General features: G+C 46.3%; 2 protein-coding genes across 6 annotated transcripts; both read right to left on the bottom strand.

Annotated features, from left to right (window-relative positions):
* Nucleotides 1-5,056: 5,056 nt before the first annotated feature.
* Nucleotides 5,057-9,379, bottom strand: LOC125591751. Its single transcript, XM_048766574.1, has 3 exons — nucleotides 8,309-9,379; nucleotides 7,918-7,975; nucleotides 5,057-6,800 (listed from the first exon to the last, which is right to left on the bottom strand). Exon 3 carries the CDS (start codon nucleotides 6,798-6,800, stop codon nucleotides 5,427-5,429), a length of 1,374 nt encoding a protein of 457 aa, XP_048622531.1. The 5' UTR covers nucleotides 7,918-7,975; nucleotides 8,309-9,379; the 3' UTR covers nucleotides 5,057-5,426.
* On the bottom strand, nucleotides 7,095-16,124 carry LOC125591750. 5 transcript variants are annotated; one of them, XM_048766570.1, is made up of 4 exons: nucleotides 15,689-16,124; nucleotides 15,245-15,602; nucleotides 14,930-14,987; nucleotides 12,001-13,812 (listed from the first exon to the last, which is right to left on the bottom strand). In XM_048766570.1, exon 4 carries the CDS (start codon nucleotides 13,810-13,812, stop codon nucleotides 12,358-12,360), a length of 1,455 nt encoding a protein of 484 aa, XP_048622527.1. In that variant the 5' UTR covers nucleotides 14,930-14,987; nucleotides 15,245-15,602; nucleotides 15,689-16,124; the 3' UTR covers nucleotides 12,001-12,357. The 5 variants fall into 5 exon arrangements, with proteins under 5 accessions (XP_048622530.1, XP_048622527.1, XP_048622526.1 ...); XM_048766569.1 differs by having other exon boundaries at nucleotides 15,322-15,602; XM_048766572.1 differs by lacking the exon at nucleotides 15,245-15,602.
* Nucleotides 16,125-17,553: the final 1,429 nt, after the last annotated feature.

Here is a 17,553-nt window from a genome sequence, read left to right as displayed (position 1 = left end):
AACACTCAGGAGATGACTTAACAACATTAGCCAACTGATTGCAACATTGCTGAGAAGGAATAGTGTGACACCCGCCACTTTCAAAATATAATAAATTGATAAAAGCGAAAATAAAATAATAATACAACTCAAATAATAATAATCTTCATATAATATAAAAGTCAATACGGTAACAAAAGGCCTAAAAGCCCAACATCGATAACATCCGAAATATAAAATATGATATAAACCGAAAGTCTGAAATAGGAATAACATAGACGATAAAAGTCCAAAGGCCTAAAGGCCCGATAAAGATAAAAGCGGTAAAAGCGATAGAAGCCCAAAAGCCCAATAGCACCGGTCCGATAATCACTCCTGCTCATCGGTCTCACCTAAAAGGGGGAAAGAATGAGGGGTGAGCGACAGGGGAATCGCTCAGCGAGGTATGGGATGCTACCCCGAAGTCCATGGACCCGGACATAGCACTCCGAATAAATATAATTTAATTCTAATGCATGTCAAACACAGTACCTAAAGTACTCAAGCAACAAACAATGGTCCTAGCGAGGTGCGCACTCGCCGCCCACTAACAGGCCAAAACACTACCGAAAAGGTGCTCGGTTCATACACACACCGAAAAAGTGCTCGGTAACACACGCCCGTAGACGATTTATCGACACTTCCAGTCTACGGCTCAACCGGTCGACTAAAGTTGGCCGTGACCTCCATACAATCCGGCATACAGCAGTCCGACTCTGTATCCGTCTCCAAACAAAAACAATCCTAGCTAAGAATTTACATTAAGTGAAACAATCAATGTTGAATCCTCTAACCCCCTAGTTCCGGTTTATGCAAAGAACCTAAAACTAAACAAGCAATGACAGACTCGATTTCACACAGACGGAACACATTAGAAATAAATTATACTTATTCGAGGTCCTAAGCCGAATAAGAGGAGTTCGGGAATAGACCCTCACCTTAGCAACAATAAGAGGTGGTATCTATGAACTCCAGCTGCTCAAATGGACTCCAAATCTGAAATCAGATCGAAATTTCGAGTCTGAACGCCTTTCGAACGGTTTAAAACGGGTATTTACGGGAAAGTCAACCCGCTGGTCAAAGATTAATAATTTAATTAATTAATCCGGTTTTCCCTAACCGATTTCTAATTGATTTTAACCGACCGGTTTAATCAAACCGAATCGAAATCTATTTAAACCGGTCAAACCACCGGTTGACCGAGTCACCGAGTTGACTCACCGGGTTGACTCGGCCGAGTTGGCGAGTCACCGGCGAGTCACCGCTGTCGGTCGCCGGCGGCGACGGCGGCGGCTTACCGGAAAATCAACGGCGGCGACGCGGCGACGCGGCGGCGGCTTCTCGGCGGCGGACGGACGGTGGTCGGTCACGGCGGCTCCGGCGAACGTTGGTCGGAGACGGCGGCGCGTGGCCGGAACTCGCGGTGGCTCCGGCGGACGGCGGTGGCGCGTGTGTTTCACGCGCGCGCCGAAGCGAATCTTCGGGAGGCGCGTGCGGCTTCGTCCGGGCTCCGTTTGAGGCGTGGTTGGTGTCTACGGCTTCGTCTCGACGAGAGGAACACGATGATGGCCTTGGATGTACGAGATGATCAATGGTTAGGAAGTTATGGGCGATTTACTAAACGGAAACGAAACTGAGCTTAAGGAATGCGGTTTCCGGCGGTTACCTAGGGCGTTTATCGGTGGTGGCAAGCTGAACGTGATCACGGCACACGGTTGCTCCGGCGACGAGCTCAGGTGAGCTTTCTCTCTCTTTCTCTCTCTCTTTCTCTCTCTCTCTCTCTCCTCCCTCTCTCTCTCTTTCTCTTTAAAGAAGTTGGGGATGGTGGAGATGGTGGGTGTGGTGGGGATGGTGGAGATGGTGGAGATAGTGGGGATAGTGGAGGTGGGTCATTACAATTCTCCCCCACTAACAAGGAATTCGACCCCGAATTCACGTCACCAAACTCTCCAATGACACCCCGAAACAGCTCTGGATAATCAATCCTCATTTGGGGCTCGGACTCCCAGGTATCCTCCTGAATTCCGTCTCCCTCCCAACGAACCTTGATCAACATGGTCATCATTCCACGATCTGCTTTCACTTGGCGATCCAATATCTCTACTGGTTGGCACAACCCACGTAACCCTTTGCCAAGGTTTCTAGGTGGTTGCTGCAAAATGAGCTCTGGCTCTCTCACTACTTTCCTCAAAACGGAAACATGAAACACGTCATGGAAATCTGATAACTCTCCTGATAAATCTAGTCGGTAAGCAACTGCTCCAATCCGCTCCAAAATAGGATATGGTCCCATATATCTCGGTTTAAGCTTCTTTAGCTTCCGAGTCTTAGATCCTCCCTGAAATGTCCTCATTTTTAGGTATACCAGGTCGCCAACCTGAAACTCCAAATCTCTTCGCCGTTTATCTGCATAACTCTTCTGACGGTCATGGGCTTCCTTAAGCCGCATCTTGAGCATCTCAACCTGTTCGACTGTCTCTTGAACCATGGCTGGTTCTATCTCACGTCGCTCTCCCACTTCCGTCCAACAAAGTGGTGTGCGACAAGGCCTACCATATAGAGCCTCATATGGTGCCATCCCAATACTCGAATGATAGCTGTTGTTGTAGGCAAACTCGGCTAGAGGTAGATACTTCACCCAACTACCTTCCCAATCTAAAACACAAGCTCTGAGCATATCCTCCAAAGTCTGAATAGTCCTCTCTGACTGACCATCTGTTTGCGGGTGATAAGCCGTACTCATATGAACTTTCGTCCCAAGCGCCTTCTGGAAGGCTCTCCAAAACTCAGACGTGAACTTTGTATCCCGATCCGATACAATGCTGACCGGAACTCCATGCAATCTTACAATCTCGCTGATGTAAGTCTGTGCTAGCTGATCAGCTCTGTCTGTCTTCTTAACTGCTAGAAAATGGGCTGACTTCGTAAGTCTATCCACGATTACCCATATGGCATTCTTCCCTCCTGATGTAGTCGGCAAACCCGTCACGAAATCCATAGTTACCATGTCCCATTTCCACTCAGGTAATGGCAGGTTTTGTAATAACCCGCTAGGAACCTGATGCTCGGCTTTAACCATCTGACACGTCTGACATTGCGATACAGTTGAAGCAACATCTCTCTTCATACCAGGCCAATGGTAATATCGCTTCAGATCCCTATACATCTTGGTATTTCCTGGATGAATAGAGAAACTCGAGTGGTGTGCTTGCCGTAATATCTCCTTTCTTAACAACTCATCATTGGGCACACAAATCCTGTTTCGATACATGAACATCCCGTTGGTGGCTGTATGAAAACCAATACTCTCCATCTCGATCTGCTTACGCAAAGCTTCATCACTATCCTGAGCTTTGCGTATCCTCCATAGTAAGTCTGCCCGCTCTACAGCCTCAGCGCCAACTGACTCTCCCTCTACAGTAACTGCACATAATCTTAGACTAGCAAGTGTCCCAGTAAGCTCCTGGACCTCTTTGGTTCCCGATATATCGCTTCTGCGCCTACTCAAGGCATCCGCCACATGATTGGCTTTTCCCGGGTGATATGTGATCTCCAAATTGTAGTCTGCTAACAACTCCATCCATCTACGCTGCCTCAAATTCAAGTCCGTTTGCGTAAATATGTACTTCAGACTCTGGTGGTCCGTGAAAATCTTCACCTTCTCTCCATACAAGTATGACCTCCAGATCTTTAATGCAAATACAACTGCTGCCAACTCCAAATCATGAGTAGGATAATTGGTCTCGTGAGGCCTCAACTGTCGTGATGCATAGGCAATGACCTGACCTTCCTGCATCAGTACACATCCCAATCCGGTGCCTGACGCATCAGTGTAAACATCATATGGTATCCCTGGCCTCGGGAGTACCAAAACTGGCGCATGGGTCAGCTGTCGCTTCAACTCAGTGAAACTCCCCGAACATTCCTCTGTCCAATCAAACTCGGTGTCTTTTCCTGTTAGCCGTGTCATTGGCTTTGCAATGCTAGCAAAATTTTTGACATACTTTCTGTAGTATCCTGCCAAACCGAGAAAACTGCGGATCTCCGTCGCATTCTTAGGTGTCGGCCACTCTGAAATGGCGCTAATCTTCTCCTGATCTACGGCAACTCCTGCTTCTGAAACCACGTGACCCAAAAATCCAATCTTCTTCTGCCAAAAGCTACACTTACTCAGCTTGGCAAATAACTGATGTTCCCGAAGCTTACCCAACACAATTCGCAAATGTTCAGCATGCTCCTCTCTACTCCGAGAATAAACCAAGATGTCATCTATGAAAACGATCACACACTTATCTAAGTGCTCACGGAATACATCATTCATAAGCTTCATGAACGCGGCTGGTGCGTTCGTCAACCCAAATGGCATCACCACAAATTCGTAATGTCCATAACGGGTACGGAATGCCGTCTTCCGCACATCTCCCTCAGCTATCGCAATCTGGTGGTATCCCGATGCCAAGTCAATCTTAGAGAACCATGAAGCTCCCTGCAACTGGTCCAACAACTCGTCGATACGCGGGAGCGGGTACTTATTCTTGATGGTCACTTTGTTCAAACCTCTGTAATCTATACAAAGTCTGAAACTCCCATCTTTCTTCTTCACAAACAACACTGGTGCTCCCCACGGTGACGTACTCGGCCTGATAAACCCCTTATCAGATAGCTCCTCCAATTGTTTCTTTAACTCTGCCATCTCAGTTGGTGCGAGACGGTATGGAGCTCGTGAAATTGGTGCTGCTCCTGGCTCTACTTCTATTGTAAGAACGTCCGCTCTAGCTGGTGGTGGCCCTTTTAAAGGCTCAAAAACATCCTCGTACTCGGCGACCACTGGTATATCATGCAGCTTCTGTTGACCGTCCTCCTTAACCATCGAAATGGTTGCCAAGAATCCCTCTGCTCCACTTTCCAATAACTCTTCTGCACGCAACATGGAGACGATAGAAATTTCCCGGTGTGTCTGAATTCCCTCGCAAATGATCTTTCCTTCTTCTCTAGGGATATTAACTCTTGCCTTCGGACAATCCAAGACTACTCGATGTCGCGACAGCCAATCCATCCCAAGTATAACATCGTAGGAGCTCATCTCCATCTCCGTCAAATCTCCGAGCAACTCGACTCCTCCAAGTAGAACTGGTACATCGTGATGAATGCCAACTGCACCCAACTTCTCCGTGCCGGCAGTCTGGATCTGCTTAGCCTTCGGTTCAAAGACTCCACGAAAAGACCAAGACTGGACTAAGCGCGGACTCACAAAACTATGAGAGGCTCCCGTGTCGAATAAGGTATAAGCTGACTCTCCTCCAACTAAAACCGATCCTACACGAGATTTTTACTAACTACACATGACAACCACGAGCCAAAATACCCAAACACAAACAAGTATGGAAAAGACTCATACCTGCTATCGGCTAAGCTCCCTGAGGATCTCCAACCGCAAACACACGTGGAGCGATGGCTAGACGCTTCGGTGGTGGTGGAAGTGCCGCATTGTCCTTCCTCGGGCAATCTCTGATGAAGTGACCTGGCTGACCACAGCCAAAGCAAACATGTGCCGCTGCTGGTGCTGCAATCTGTCTGACTGGTGGCGTATCCAATGGCCTAGCTCGACAAAACTTCGCAATGTGTCCAATCCTACCGCAAGTAAGACACCTCATACACTGCCCACTGTGACTGCGATGGCAACGAGGACATATCGGTAATCCCGACGGGTCCCCTGCTCTCCTTTGAGACTCTGGAGCTTTTCCAGACTTAACATGAACTGCTTTGGCGAGTTCCTTCTCCTCCGCCAAGCCTGCCTCCTGCTCGGCAGCTTTCTCCACCAAATCTCCCAACCGGTGGTAAGTGACTACGCGACACCTGTTACGAATCTCCACTCGCATCCCACTCAAAAACTTTCTAATCAAGTCTTCTTCTGAAATGCCCACTCCTGCAAATCTGCGAAGTTGGTTGAACACAACCTCATACTCCCTGATAGACATCTCTCCCTGGCTTACATGCTCGAACTCGCACTTCTTCCTATCCATCGCTTCCTTCGGAAAGTATTTCCTATCGAACTCTCGAATGAAATCAGCGAAAGTAAGTCTCTCTGGCCCAAAATGGCTCAATCGTATTCCCTCCCACCATATAAGAGCATCTCCACGAAGGTACTGCATAGTCAATCTGAGCGACAACTCTGGTGGACACTCAATAATCTCCAGCTTCCGCTGCAAGGCTAACTTCCAATCGTGTGCAGCTACAGCATCCACTGTCCCGCTAAAATGCTCCATCTCCATGTTTCTCATCTGACATGTCAGCCTGTAGAACCTCTCATTATAAACCGGGTAAACATGAGGTCGCGGTGGTGGTGGCGGTAGATCCTGAACACCATGAGCAAACTGCTGAACTGGACCCTGCTGCAGAGGAACCTGTGGAAGGGGAACCTGCTGAACGGGATCCTGATGATCATGCTGAGCTGGAATCTGCTGATCTTGTTGGACATGAACCAGTGGAACTTGCTGAACCTGAATCTGCGGTCCCTGCTGAACGGCAGCCATCTGACGAGCAACCTCCTGAGCAGCTACTCGGGCGGCCTCCTGAGCGGCCTGCCTGGCTGCCTCCTGGGCAATCTGCTGAAGTGCTTCCTGAGCGGCCTGTCTAGCGGCATCCTGAACCATCTGTCTCAATGCATCCTGATCAACTGGTGGAGCCGCGGGTGGTGGAACTGCGGGCTGCTCATGCTCATCTACATTGTCTCTAACGGCTCTGGCGGTCTGGGCACGGGTGGTTCTTCTCCTTGGCGGCATCTAAAAGGAAAGCGAAAAGTTAACTTACGCTGAACTTTGGATACCAACATTTTAAGGAGCAGTGATATCGAACGAAAAGGTGCTATTTATTTTTATTTTCAAAATTCCCAAATCCCCGAAAATATTTTGAAATCGTGTAAAACCGTCAAAACCGAATAAAACCAGGTCTCCAAAAATCGCCATCCCGGGTCGGAGCCGGGACGGAACCCGCTCTGATACCAAATTGTGACACCCGCCACTTTCAAAATATAATAAATTGATAAAAGCGGAAATAAAATAATAATACAACTCAAATAATAATAATCTTCATATAATATAAAAGTCAATACGGTAACAAAAGGCCTAAAAGCCCAACATCGATAACATCCGAAATATAAAATACGATATAAACCGAAAGTCTGAAATAGGAATAACATAGACGATAAAAGTCCAAAGGCCTAAAGGCCCGATAAAGATAAAAGCGGTAAAAGCGATAGAAGCCCAAAAGCCCAATAGCACCGGTCCGATAATCACTCCTGCTCATCGGTCTCACCTAAAAGGGGGAAAGAATGAGGGGTGAGCGACAGGGGAATCGCTCAGCGAGGTATGGGATGCTACCCCGAAGTCCATGGACCCGGACATAGCACTCCGAATAAATATAATTTAATTCTAATGCATGTCAAACACAGTACCTAAAGTACTCAAGCAACAAACAATGGTCCTAGCGAGGTGCGCACTCGCCGCCCACTAACAGGCCAAAACACTACCGAAAAGGTGCTCGGTTCATACACACACCGAAAAAGTGCTCGGTAACACACGCCCGTAGACGATTTATCGACACTTCCAGTCTACGGCTCAACCGGTCGACTAAAGTTGGCCGTGACCTCCATACAATCCGGCATACAGCAGTCCGACTCTGTATCCGTCTCCAAACAAAAACAATCCTAGCTAAGAATTTACATTAAGTGAAACAATCAATGTTGAATCCTCTAACCCCCTAGTTCCGGTTTATGCAAAGAACCTAAAACTAAACAAGCAATGACAGACTCGATTTCACACAGACGGAACACATTAGAAATAAATTATACTTATTCGAGGTCCTAAGCCGAATAAGAGGAGTTCGGGAATAGACCCTCACCTTAGCAACAATAAGAGGTGGTATCTATGAACTCCAGCTGCTCAAATGGACTCCAAATCTGAAATCAGATCGAAATTTCGAGTCAGAACGCCTTTCGAACGGTTTAAAACGGGTATTTACGGGAAAGTCAACCCGCTGGTCAAAGATTAATAATTTAATTAATTAATAATTAATTAATTAATTAATTAATTAATTAATCCGGTTTTCCCTAACCGATTTCCAATTGATTTTAACCGACCGGTTTAATCAAACCGAATCGAAATCGATTTAAACCGGTCAAACCACCGGTTGACCGAGTCACCGAGTTGACTCACCGGGTTGACTCGGCCGAGTTGGCGAGTCACCGGCGAGTCACCGGTGTCGGTCGCCGGCGGCGACGGCGGCGGCTTACCGGAAAATCAACGGCGGCGACGGCGGCGAGGCGGCGACGCGGCGGCGGCTTCTCGGCGGCGGACGGACGGTGGTCGGTCACGGCGGCTCCGGCGAACGTTGGTCGGAGACGGCGGCGCGTGGCCGGAACTCGCGGTGGCTCCGGCGGACGGCGGTGGCGCGTGTGTTTCACGCGCGCGCCGAGGCGAATCTTCGGGAGGCGCGTGCGGCTTCGTCCGGGCTCCGTTTGAGGCGTGGTTGGTGTCTACGGCTTCGTCTCGACGAGAGGAACACGATGATGGCCTTGGATGTACGAGATGATCAATGGTTAGGAAGTTATGGGTGATTTACTAAACGGAAACGAAAATGAGCTTAAGGAATGCGGTTTCCGGCGGTTACCTAGGGCGTTTATCGGTGGTGGCAAGCTGAACGTGATCACGGCACACGGTTGCTCCGGCGACGAGCTCAGGTGAGCTTTCTCTCTCTTTCTCTCTCTCTTTCTCTCTCTCTCTCTCCCTCCCTCTCTCTCTCTTTCTCTTTAAAGAAGTTGGGGATGGTGGAGATGGTGGGTGTGGTGGGGATGGTGGAGATGGTGGAGATAGTGGGGATAGTGGAGGTGGGTCATTACAATTCTCCCCCACTAACAAGGAATTCGACCCCGAATTCACGTCACCAAACTCTCCAATGACACCCCGAAACAGCTCTGGATAATCAATCCTCATTTGGGGCTCGGACTCCCAGGTATCCTCCTGAATTCCGTCTCCCTCCCAACGAACCTTGATCAACATGGTCATCATTCCACGATCTGCTTTCACTTGGCGATCCAATATCTCTACTGGTTGGCACAACCCACGTAACCCTTTGCCAAGGTTTCTAGGTGGTTGCTGCAAAATGAGCTCTGGCTCTCTCACTACTTTCCTCAAAACGGAAACATGAAACACGTCATGGAAATCTGATAACTCTCCTGATAAATCTAGTCGGTAAGCAACTGCTCCAATCCGCTCCAAAATAGGATATGGTCCCATATATCTCGGTTTAAGCTTCTTTAGCTTCCGAGTCTTAGATCCTCCCTGAAATGTCCTCATTTTTAGGTAGGTCGCCAGGTCGAAACTCCAAATCTCTTCGCCGTTTCGCCGTTTATCTGCATAACTCTTCTGACGGTCATGGGCTTCCTTAAGCCGCATCTTGAGCATCTCAACCTGTTCGACTGTCTCTTGAACCATGGCTGGTTCTATCTCACGTCGCTCTCCCACTTCCGTCCAACAAAGTGGTGTGCGACAAGGCCTACCATATAGAGCCTCATATGGTGCCATCCCAATACTCGAATGATAGCTGTTGTTGTAGGCAAACTCGGCTAGAGGTAGATACTTCACCCAACTACCTTCCCAATCTAAAACACAAGCTCTGAGCATATCCTCCAAAGTCTGAATAGTCCTCTCTGACTGACCATCTGTTTGCGGGTGATAAGCCGTACTCATATGAACTTTCGTCCCAAGCGCCTTCTGGAAGGCTCTCCAAAACTCAGACGTGAACTTTGTATCCCGATCCGATACAATGCTGACCGGAACTCCATGCAATCTTACAATCTCGCTGATGTAAGTCTGTGCTAGCTGATCAGCTCTGTCTGTCTTCTTAACTGCTAGAAAATGGGCTGACTTCGTAAGTCTATCCACGATTACCCATATGGCATTCTTCCCTCCTGATGTAGTCGGCAAACCCGTCACGAAATCCATAGTTACCATGTCCCATTTCCACTCAGGTAATGGCAGGTTTTGTAATAACCCGCTAGGAACCTGATGCTCGGCTTTAACCATCTGACACGTCTGACATTGCGATACAGTTGAAGCAACATCTCTCTTCATACCAGGCCAATGGTAATATCGCTTCAGATCCCTATACATCTTGGTATTTCCTGGATGAATAGAGAAACTCGAGTGGTGTGCTTGCCGTAATATCTCCTTTCTTAACAACTCATCATTGGGCACACAAATCCTGTTTCGATACATGAACATCCCGTTGGTGGCTGTATGAAAACCAATACTCTCCATCTCGATCTGCTTACGCAAAGCTTCATCACTATCCTGAGCTTTGCGTATCCTCCATAGTAAGTCTGCCCGCTCTACAGCCTCAGCGCCAACTGACTCTCCCTCTACAGTAACTGCACATAATCTTAGACTAGCAAGTGTCCCAGTAAGCTCCTGGACCTCTTTGGTTCCCGATATATCGCTTCTGCGCCTACTCAAGGCATCCGCCACATGATTGGCTTTTCCCGGGTGATATGTGATCTCCAAATTGTAGTCTGCTAACAACTCCATCCATCTACGCTGCCTCAAATTCAAGTCCGTTTGCGTAAATATGTACTTCAGACTCTGGTGGTCCGTGAAAATCTTCACCTTCTCTCCATACAAGTATGACCTCCAGATCTTTAATGCAAATACAACTGCTGCCAACTCCAAATCATGAGTAGGATAATTGGTCTCGTGAGGCCTCAACTGTCGTGATGCATAGGCAATGACCTGACCTTCCTGCATCAGTACACATCCCAATCCGGTGCCTGACGCATCAGTGTAAACATCATATGGTATCCCTGGCCTCGGGAGTACCAAAACTGGCGCATGGGTCAGCTGTCGCTTCAACTCAGTGAAACTCCCCGAACATTCCTCTGTCCAATCAAACTCGGTGTCTTTTCCTGTTAGCCGTGTCATTGGCTTTGCAATGCTAGCAAAATTTTTGACATACTTTCTGTAGTATCCTGCCAAACCGAGAAAACTGCGGATCTCCGTCGCATTCTTAGGTGTCGGCCACTCTGAAATGGCGCTAATCTTCTCCTGATCTACGGCAACTCCTGCTTCTGAAACCACGTGACCCAAAAATCCAATCTTCTTCTGCCAAAAGCTACACTTACTCAGCTTGGCAAATAACTGATGTTCCCGAAGCTTACCCAACACAATTCGCAAATGTTCAGCATGCTCCTCTCTACTCCGAGAATAAACCAAGATGTCATCTATGAAAACGATCACACACTTATCTAAGTGCTCACGGAATACATCATTCATAAGCTTCATGAACGCGGCTGGTGCGTTCGTCAACCCAAATGGCATCACCACAAATTCGTAATGTCCATAACGGGTACGGAATGCCGTCTTCCGCACATCTCCCTCAGCTATCGCAATCTGGTGGTATCCCGATGCCAAGTCAATCTTAGAGAACCATGAAGCTCCCTGCAACTGGTCCAACAACTCGTCGATACGCGGGAGCGGGTACTTATTCTTGATGGTCACTTTGTTCAAACCTCTGTAATCTATACAAAGTCTGAAACTCCCATCTTTCTTCTTCACAAACAACACTGGTGCTCCCCACGGTGACGTGCTCGGCCTGATAAACCCCTTATCAGATAGCTCCTCCAATTGTTTCTTTAACTCTGCCATCTCAGTTGGTGCGAGACGGTATGGAGCTCGTGAAATTGGTGCTGCTCCTGGCTCTACTTCTATTGTAAGAACGTCCGCTCTAGCTGGTGGTGGCCCTTTTAAAGGCTCAAAAACATCCTCGTACTCGGCGACCACTGGTATATCATGCAGCTTCTGTTGACCGTCCTCCTTAACCATCGAAATGGTTGCCAAGAATCCCTCTGCTCCACTTTCCAATAACTCTTCTGCACGCAACATGGAGACGATAGAAATTTCCCGGTGTGTCTGAATTCCCTCGCAAATGATCTTTCCTTCTTCTCTAGGGATATTAACTCTTGCCTTCGGACAATCCAAGACTACTCGATGTCGCGACAGCCAATCCATCCCAAGTATAACATCGTAGGAGCTCATCTCCATCTCCGTCAAATCTCCGAGCAACTCGACTCCTCCAAGTAGAACTGGTACATCGTGATGAATGCCAACTGCACCCAACTTCTCCGTGCCGGCAGTCTGGATCTGCTTAGCCTTCGGTTCAAAGACTCCACGAAAAGACCAAGACTGGACTAAGCGCGGACTCACAAAACTATGAGAGGCTCCCGTGTCGAATAAGGTATAAGCTGACTCTCCTCCAACTAAAACCGATCCTACACGAGATTTTTACTAACTACACATGACAACCACGAGCCAAAATACCCAAACACAAACAAGTATGGAAAAGACTCATACCTGCTATCGGCTCAGCTCCCTGAGGATCTCCAACCGCAAACACACGTGGAGCGATGGCTAGACGCTTCGGTGGTGGTGGAAGTGCCGCATTGTCCTTCCTCGGGCAATCTCTGATGAAGTGACCTGGCTGACCACAGCCAAAGCAAACATGTGCCGCTGCTGGTGCTGCTGGTGCTGCAATCTGTCTGACTGGTGGCGTATCCAATGGCCTAGCTCGACAAAACTTCGCAATGTGTCCAATCCTACCGCAAGTAAGACACCTCATACACTGCCCACTGTGACTGCGATGGCAACGAGGACATATCGGTAATCCCGACGGGTCCCCTGCTCTCCTTTGAGACTCTGGAGCTTTTCCAGACTTAACATGAACTGCTTTGGCGAGTTCCTTCTCCTCCGCCAAGCCTGCCTCCTGCTCGGCAGCTTTCTCCACCAAATCTCCCAACCGGTGGTAAGTGACTACGCGACACCTGTTACGAATCTCCACTCGCATCCCACTCAAAAACTTTCTAATCAAGTCTTCTTCTGAAATGCCCACTCCTGCAAATCTGCGAAGTTGGTTGAACACAACCTCATACTCCCTGATAGACATCTCTCCCTGGCTTACATGCTCGAACTCGCACTTCTTCCTATCCATCGCTTCCTTCGGAAAGTATTTCCTATCGAACTCTCGAATGAAATCAGCGAAAGTAAGTCTCTCTGGCCCAAAATGGCTCAATCGTATTCCCTCCCACCATATAAGAGCATCTCCACGAAGGTACTGCATAGTCAATCTGAGCGACAACTCTGGTGGACACTCAATAATCTCCAGCTTCCGCTGCAAGGCTAACTTCCAATCGTGTGCAGCTACAGCATCCACTGTCCCGCTAAAATGCTCCATCTCCATGTTTCTCATCTGACATGTCAGCCTGTAGAACCTCTCATTATAAACCGGGTAAACATGAGGTCGCGGTGGTGGTGGCGGTAGATCCTGAACACCATGAGCAAACTGCTGAACTGGACCCTGCTGCAGAGGAACCTGTGGAAGGGGAACCTGCTGAACGGGATCCTGATGATCATGCTGAGCTGGAATCTGCTGATCTTGTTGGACATGAACCAGTGGAACTTGCTGAACCTGAATCTGCGGTCCCTGCTGAACGGCAGCCATCTGACGAGCAACCTCCTGAGCAGCTACTCGGGCGGCCTCCTGAGCGGCCTGCCTGGCTGCCTCCTGGGCAATCTGCTGAAGTGCTTCCTGAGCGGCCTGTCTAGCGGCATCCTGAACCATCTGTCTCAATGCATCCTGATCAACTGGTGGAGCCGCGGGTGGTGGAACTGCGGGCTGCTCATGCTCATCTACATTGTCTCTAACGGCTCTGGCGGTCTGGGCACGGGTGGTTCTTCTCCTTGGCGGCATCTAAAAGGAAAGCGAAAAGTTAACTTACGCTGAACTTTGGATACCAACATTTTAAGGAGCAGTGATATCGAACGAAAAGGTGCTATTTATTTTTATTTTCAAAATTCCCAAATCCCCGAAAATATTTTGAAATCGTGTAAAACCGTCAAAACCGAATAAAACCAGGTCTCCAAAAATCGCCATCCCGGGTCGGAGCCGGGACGGAACCCGCTCTGATACCAAATTGTGACACCCGCCACTTTCAAAATATAATAAATTGATAAAAGCGGAAATAAAATAATAATACAACTCAAATAATAATAATCTTCATATAATATAAAAGTCAATACGGTAACAAAAGGCCTAAAAGCCCAACATCGATAACATCCGAAATATAAAATACGATATAAACCGAAAGTCTGAAATAGGAATAACATAGACGATAAAAGTCCAAAGGCCTAAAGGCCCGATAAAGATAAAAGCGGTAAAAGCGATAGAAGCCCAAAAGCCCAATAGCACCGGTCCGATAATCACTCCTGCTCATCGGTCTCACCTAAAAGGGGGAAAGAATGAGGGGTGAGCGACAGGGGAATCGCTCAGCGAGGTATGGGATGCTACCCCGAAGTCCATGGACCCGGACATAGCACTCCGAATAAATATAATTTAATTCTAATGCATGTCAAACACAGTACCTAAAGTACTCAAGCAACAAACAATGGTCCTAGCGAGGTGCGCACTCGCCGCCCACTAACAGGCCAAAACACTACCGAAAAGGTGCTCGGTTCATACACACACCGAAAAAGTGCTCGGTAACACACGCCCGTAGACGATTTATCGACACTTCCAGTCTACGGCTCAACCGGTCGACTAAAGTTGGCCGTGACCTCCATACAATCCGGCATACAGCAGTCCGACTCTGTATCCGTCTCCAAACAAAAACAATCCTAGCTAAGAATTTACATTAAGTGAAACAATCAATGTTGAATCCTCTAACCCCCTAGTTCCGGTTTATGCAAAGAACCTAAAACTAAACAAGCAATGACAGACTCGATTTCACACAGACGGAACACATTAGAAATAAATTATACTTATTCGAGGTCCTAAGCCGTATAAGAGGAGTTCGGGAATAGACCCTCACCTTAGCAACAATAAGAGGTGGTATCTATGAACTCCAGCTGCTCAAATGGACTCCAAATCTGAAATCAGATCGAAATTTCGAGTCAGAACGCCTTTCGAACGGTTTAAAACGGGTATTTACGGGAAAGTCAACCCGCTGGTCAAAGATTAATAATTTAATTAATTAATTAATTAATTAATTAATTAATTAATTAATTAATCCGGTTTTCCCTAACCGATTTCCAATTGATTTTAACCGACCGGTTTAATCAAACCGAATCGAAATCGATTTAAACCGGTCAAACCACCGGTTGACCGAGTCACCGAGTTGACTCACCGGGTTGACTCGGCCGAGTTGGCGAGTCACCGGCGAGTCACCGCTGTCGGTCGCCGACGGCGACGGCGGCGGCTTACCGGAAAATCAACGGCGGCGACGGCGGCGAGGCGGCGACGCGGCGGCGGCTTCTCGGCGGCGGACGGACGGTGGTCGGTCACGGCGGCTCCGGCGAACGTTGGTCGGAGACGGCGGCGCGTGGCCGGAACTCGCGGTGGCTCCGGCGGACGGCGGTGGCGCGTGTGTTTCACGCGCGCGCCGAAGCGAATCTTCGGGAGGCGCGTGCGGCTTCGTCCGGGCTCCGTTTGAGGCGTGGTTGGTGTCTACGGCTTCGTCTCGACGAGAGGAACACGATGATGGCCTTGGATGTACGCGATGATCAATGGTTAGGAAGTTATGGGCGATTTACTAAACGGAAACGAAACTGAGCTTAAGGAATGCGGTTACCTAGGGCGTTTGTCGGTGGTGGCAAGCTGAACGTGATCACGGCACACGATTGCTCCGGCGACGAGCTCAGGTGAGCTTTCTCTCTCTTTCTCTCTCTCTTTCTCTCTCTCTCTCTCCCTCCCTCTCTCTCTCTTTCTCTTTAAAGAAGTTGGGGATGGTGGAGATGGTGGGTGTGGTGGGGATGGTGGAGATGGTGGAGATAGTGGGGATAGTGGAGGTGGGTCATTACAAATAGAGTTCCCAGTGATGTAGCCTAGACAGTACGGCGCCATGCTTATAAGAACATTTGTGCAGTCAGATTGAGAAGAAACCGTCGTTGTGGACCAGATCACTGCCACTGAAACTGTAAGCAGCAGTAAACACATTCCATGTTTCATGTTTTCTTTGTGGTTTTCTGAGAATCTCTTAAAGAGTTCGTTTATTAGTTGCTGAGTTTAATGGTTTGCGTTGGAGTGTTTTGAGAGCAACTAAAATAAATAAGGAAGTGATGACCGTAGAATAAGATGAAAATAAGGAGGTGGCTTGATCTGGATGACCAACTTTTGCAACACCATTTTGGCGAAGTTGAGTTGTGATTAACAATTAACCGAGACTTCTGTGAAAGAATCTTAATCGTTTTTAGTGACTGGCTGCTTGTTGACCTACCTTTCTGATTAGATAATTATTTGACCTGCTTGCCAAATCCTTGCCGATCTTTAAATGAAAATAAAGAATTTGTAGAGAAATTGTTTTCTTCTTAGATATATGTTTAAACTTTGAATAATTGAATCCCAAGTTATATGACTTGTCTTACAAATGTATTTAGGGATTCGACCAATTTGGAAAATGCCTAGTCTTTAAACTGATGAATTATGATAGAACGTTCATGATCATGCAATAATATTAACTAGGTCAAGACCCGCGCAAAAGCGCATGATGAATATTATATATAAATTACTTTTATGTATTATATGATTTTTACATATTACGAAATAATAAATATATATTAAATAATTAAAAATTTAGTAACTATTACGTATATAACTAAATTGATGCAAATACATAAATAAATTTTATTAATCCAGACAAACACTTTTTTCTATTTTATATGGTATACAATTAAATTTAAATGATATTAACATAGATATATAGTACATTTTTAATATTGACATCTGCTAAAAAAATATTTTATACTCATATATTTTTGATCATTTGTATTTCTTTATAACAAAATTTTAAATCACCGATAACAATAAAATATTTGTGGGATGTTTAATAGTTTTAGTAATTTATATTTTTAAAAACATTCAATGCAAAGTTTAAAATCGAAATATTAAATTGTCAATATTTTTCAAAATGTTTATCAAAAAATTCAGAGCACATTTCGAAATTAAAATACTTATGTATTTTATATGGTATATAATTTATTTTTAAAAAAAATATTAATCTATACATATATAATATTTATTAAATGAGACTTCATACTTATGTAATTTCGTAATCATTTGTATCTTGTTATAGCATAAATTTTAAACCATGGATCACAAAAATTTCAATGTGAGATTTTTAACAATTTTAGTCATTTATAGTCGTTTTTAAAAATTTAAGATATAACATATACGAAAAAATCTAAATTTTTATTATATAGTTAATGTGGTTGTTTAATTTATTTTAATAAGTTAAAATTTTAAAAAATGATAGAGAATAGACTAATTTTTTATCAAATATTTATTATTCAAAATCATTAATTGTCATATATACTTTAGCCACATTAGGTAATTCCGTGATTTTTATTTAAGGAAACAATGAAGAACATTCATGATTAATTTATGGTTAGTTTAATAAAACGTTTATTATATATTTATATGGATCAACATATTTTTCTA

This window comes from Brassica napus, chromosome C8 (genome assembly GCF_020379485.1).
Source record: "Brassica napus cultivar Da-Ae chromosome C8, Da-Ae, whole genome shotgun sequence".
Lineage (NCBI taxonomy): Eukaryota > Viridiplantae > Streptophyta > Magnoliopsida > Brassicales > Brassicaceae > Brassica > Brassica napus.
This window is presented reverse-complemented; position numbering and strand designations above follow the sequence as displayed.

Excerpts from the sequence above, each read along its gene's own strand:
- LOC125591751 (XM_048766574.1), bottom strand. The coding sequence starts at position 6,800 with ATGCCGCCAAGGAGAAGAACCACCCGTGCCCAGACCGCCAGAGCCGTT.
- LOC125591750 (XM_048766570.1), bottom strand. The coding sequence starts at position 13,812 with ATGCCGCCAAGGAGAAGAACCACCCGTGCCCAGACCGCCAGAGCCGTT.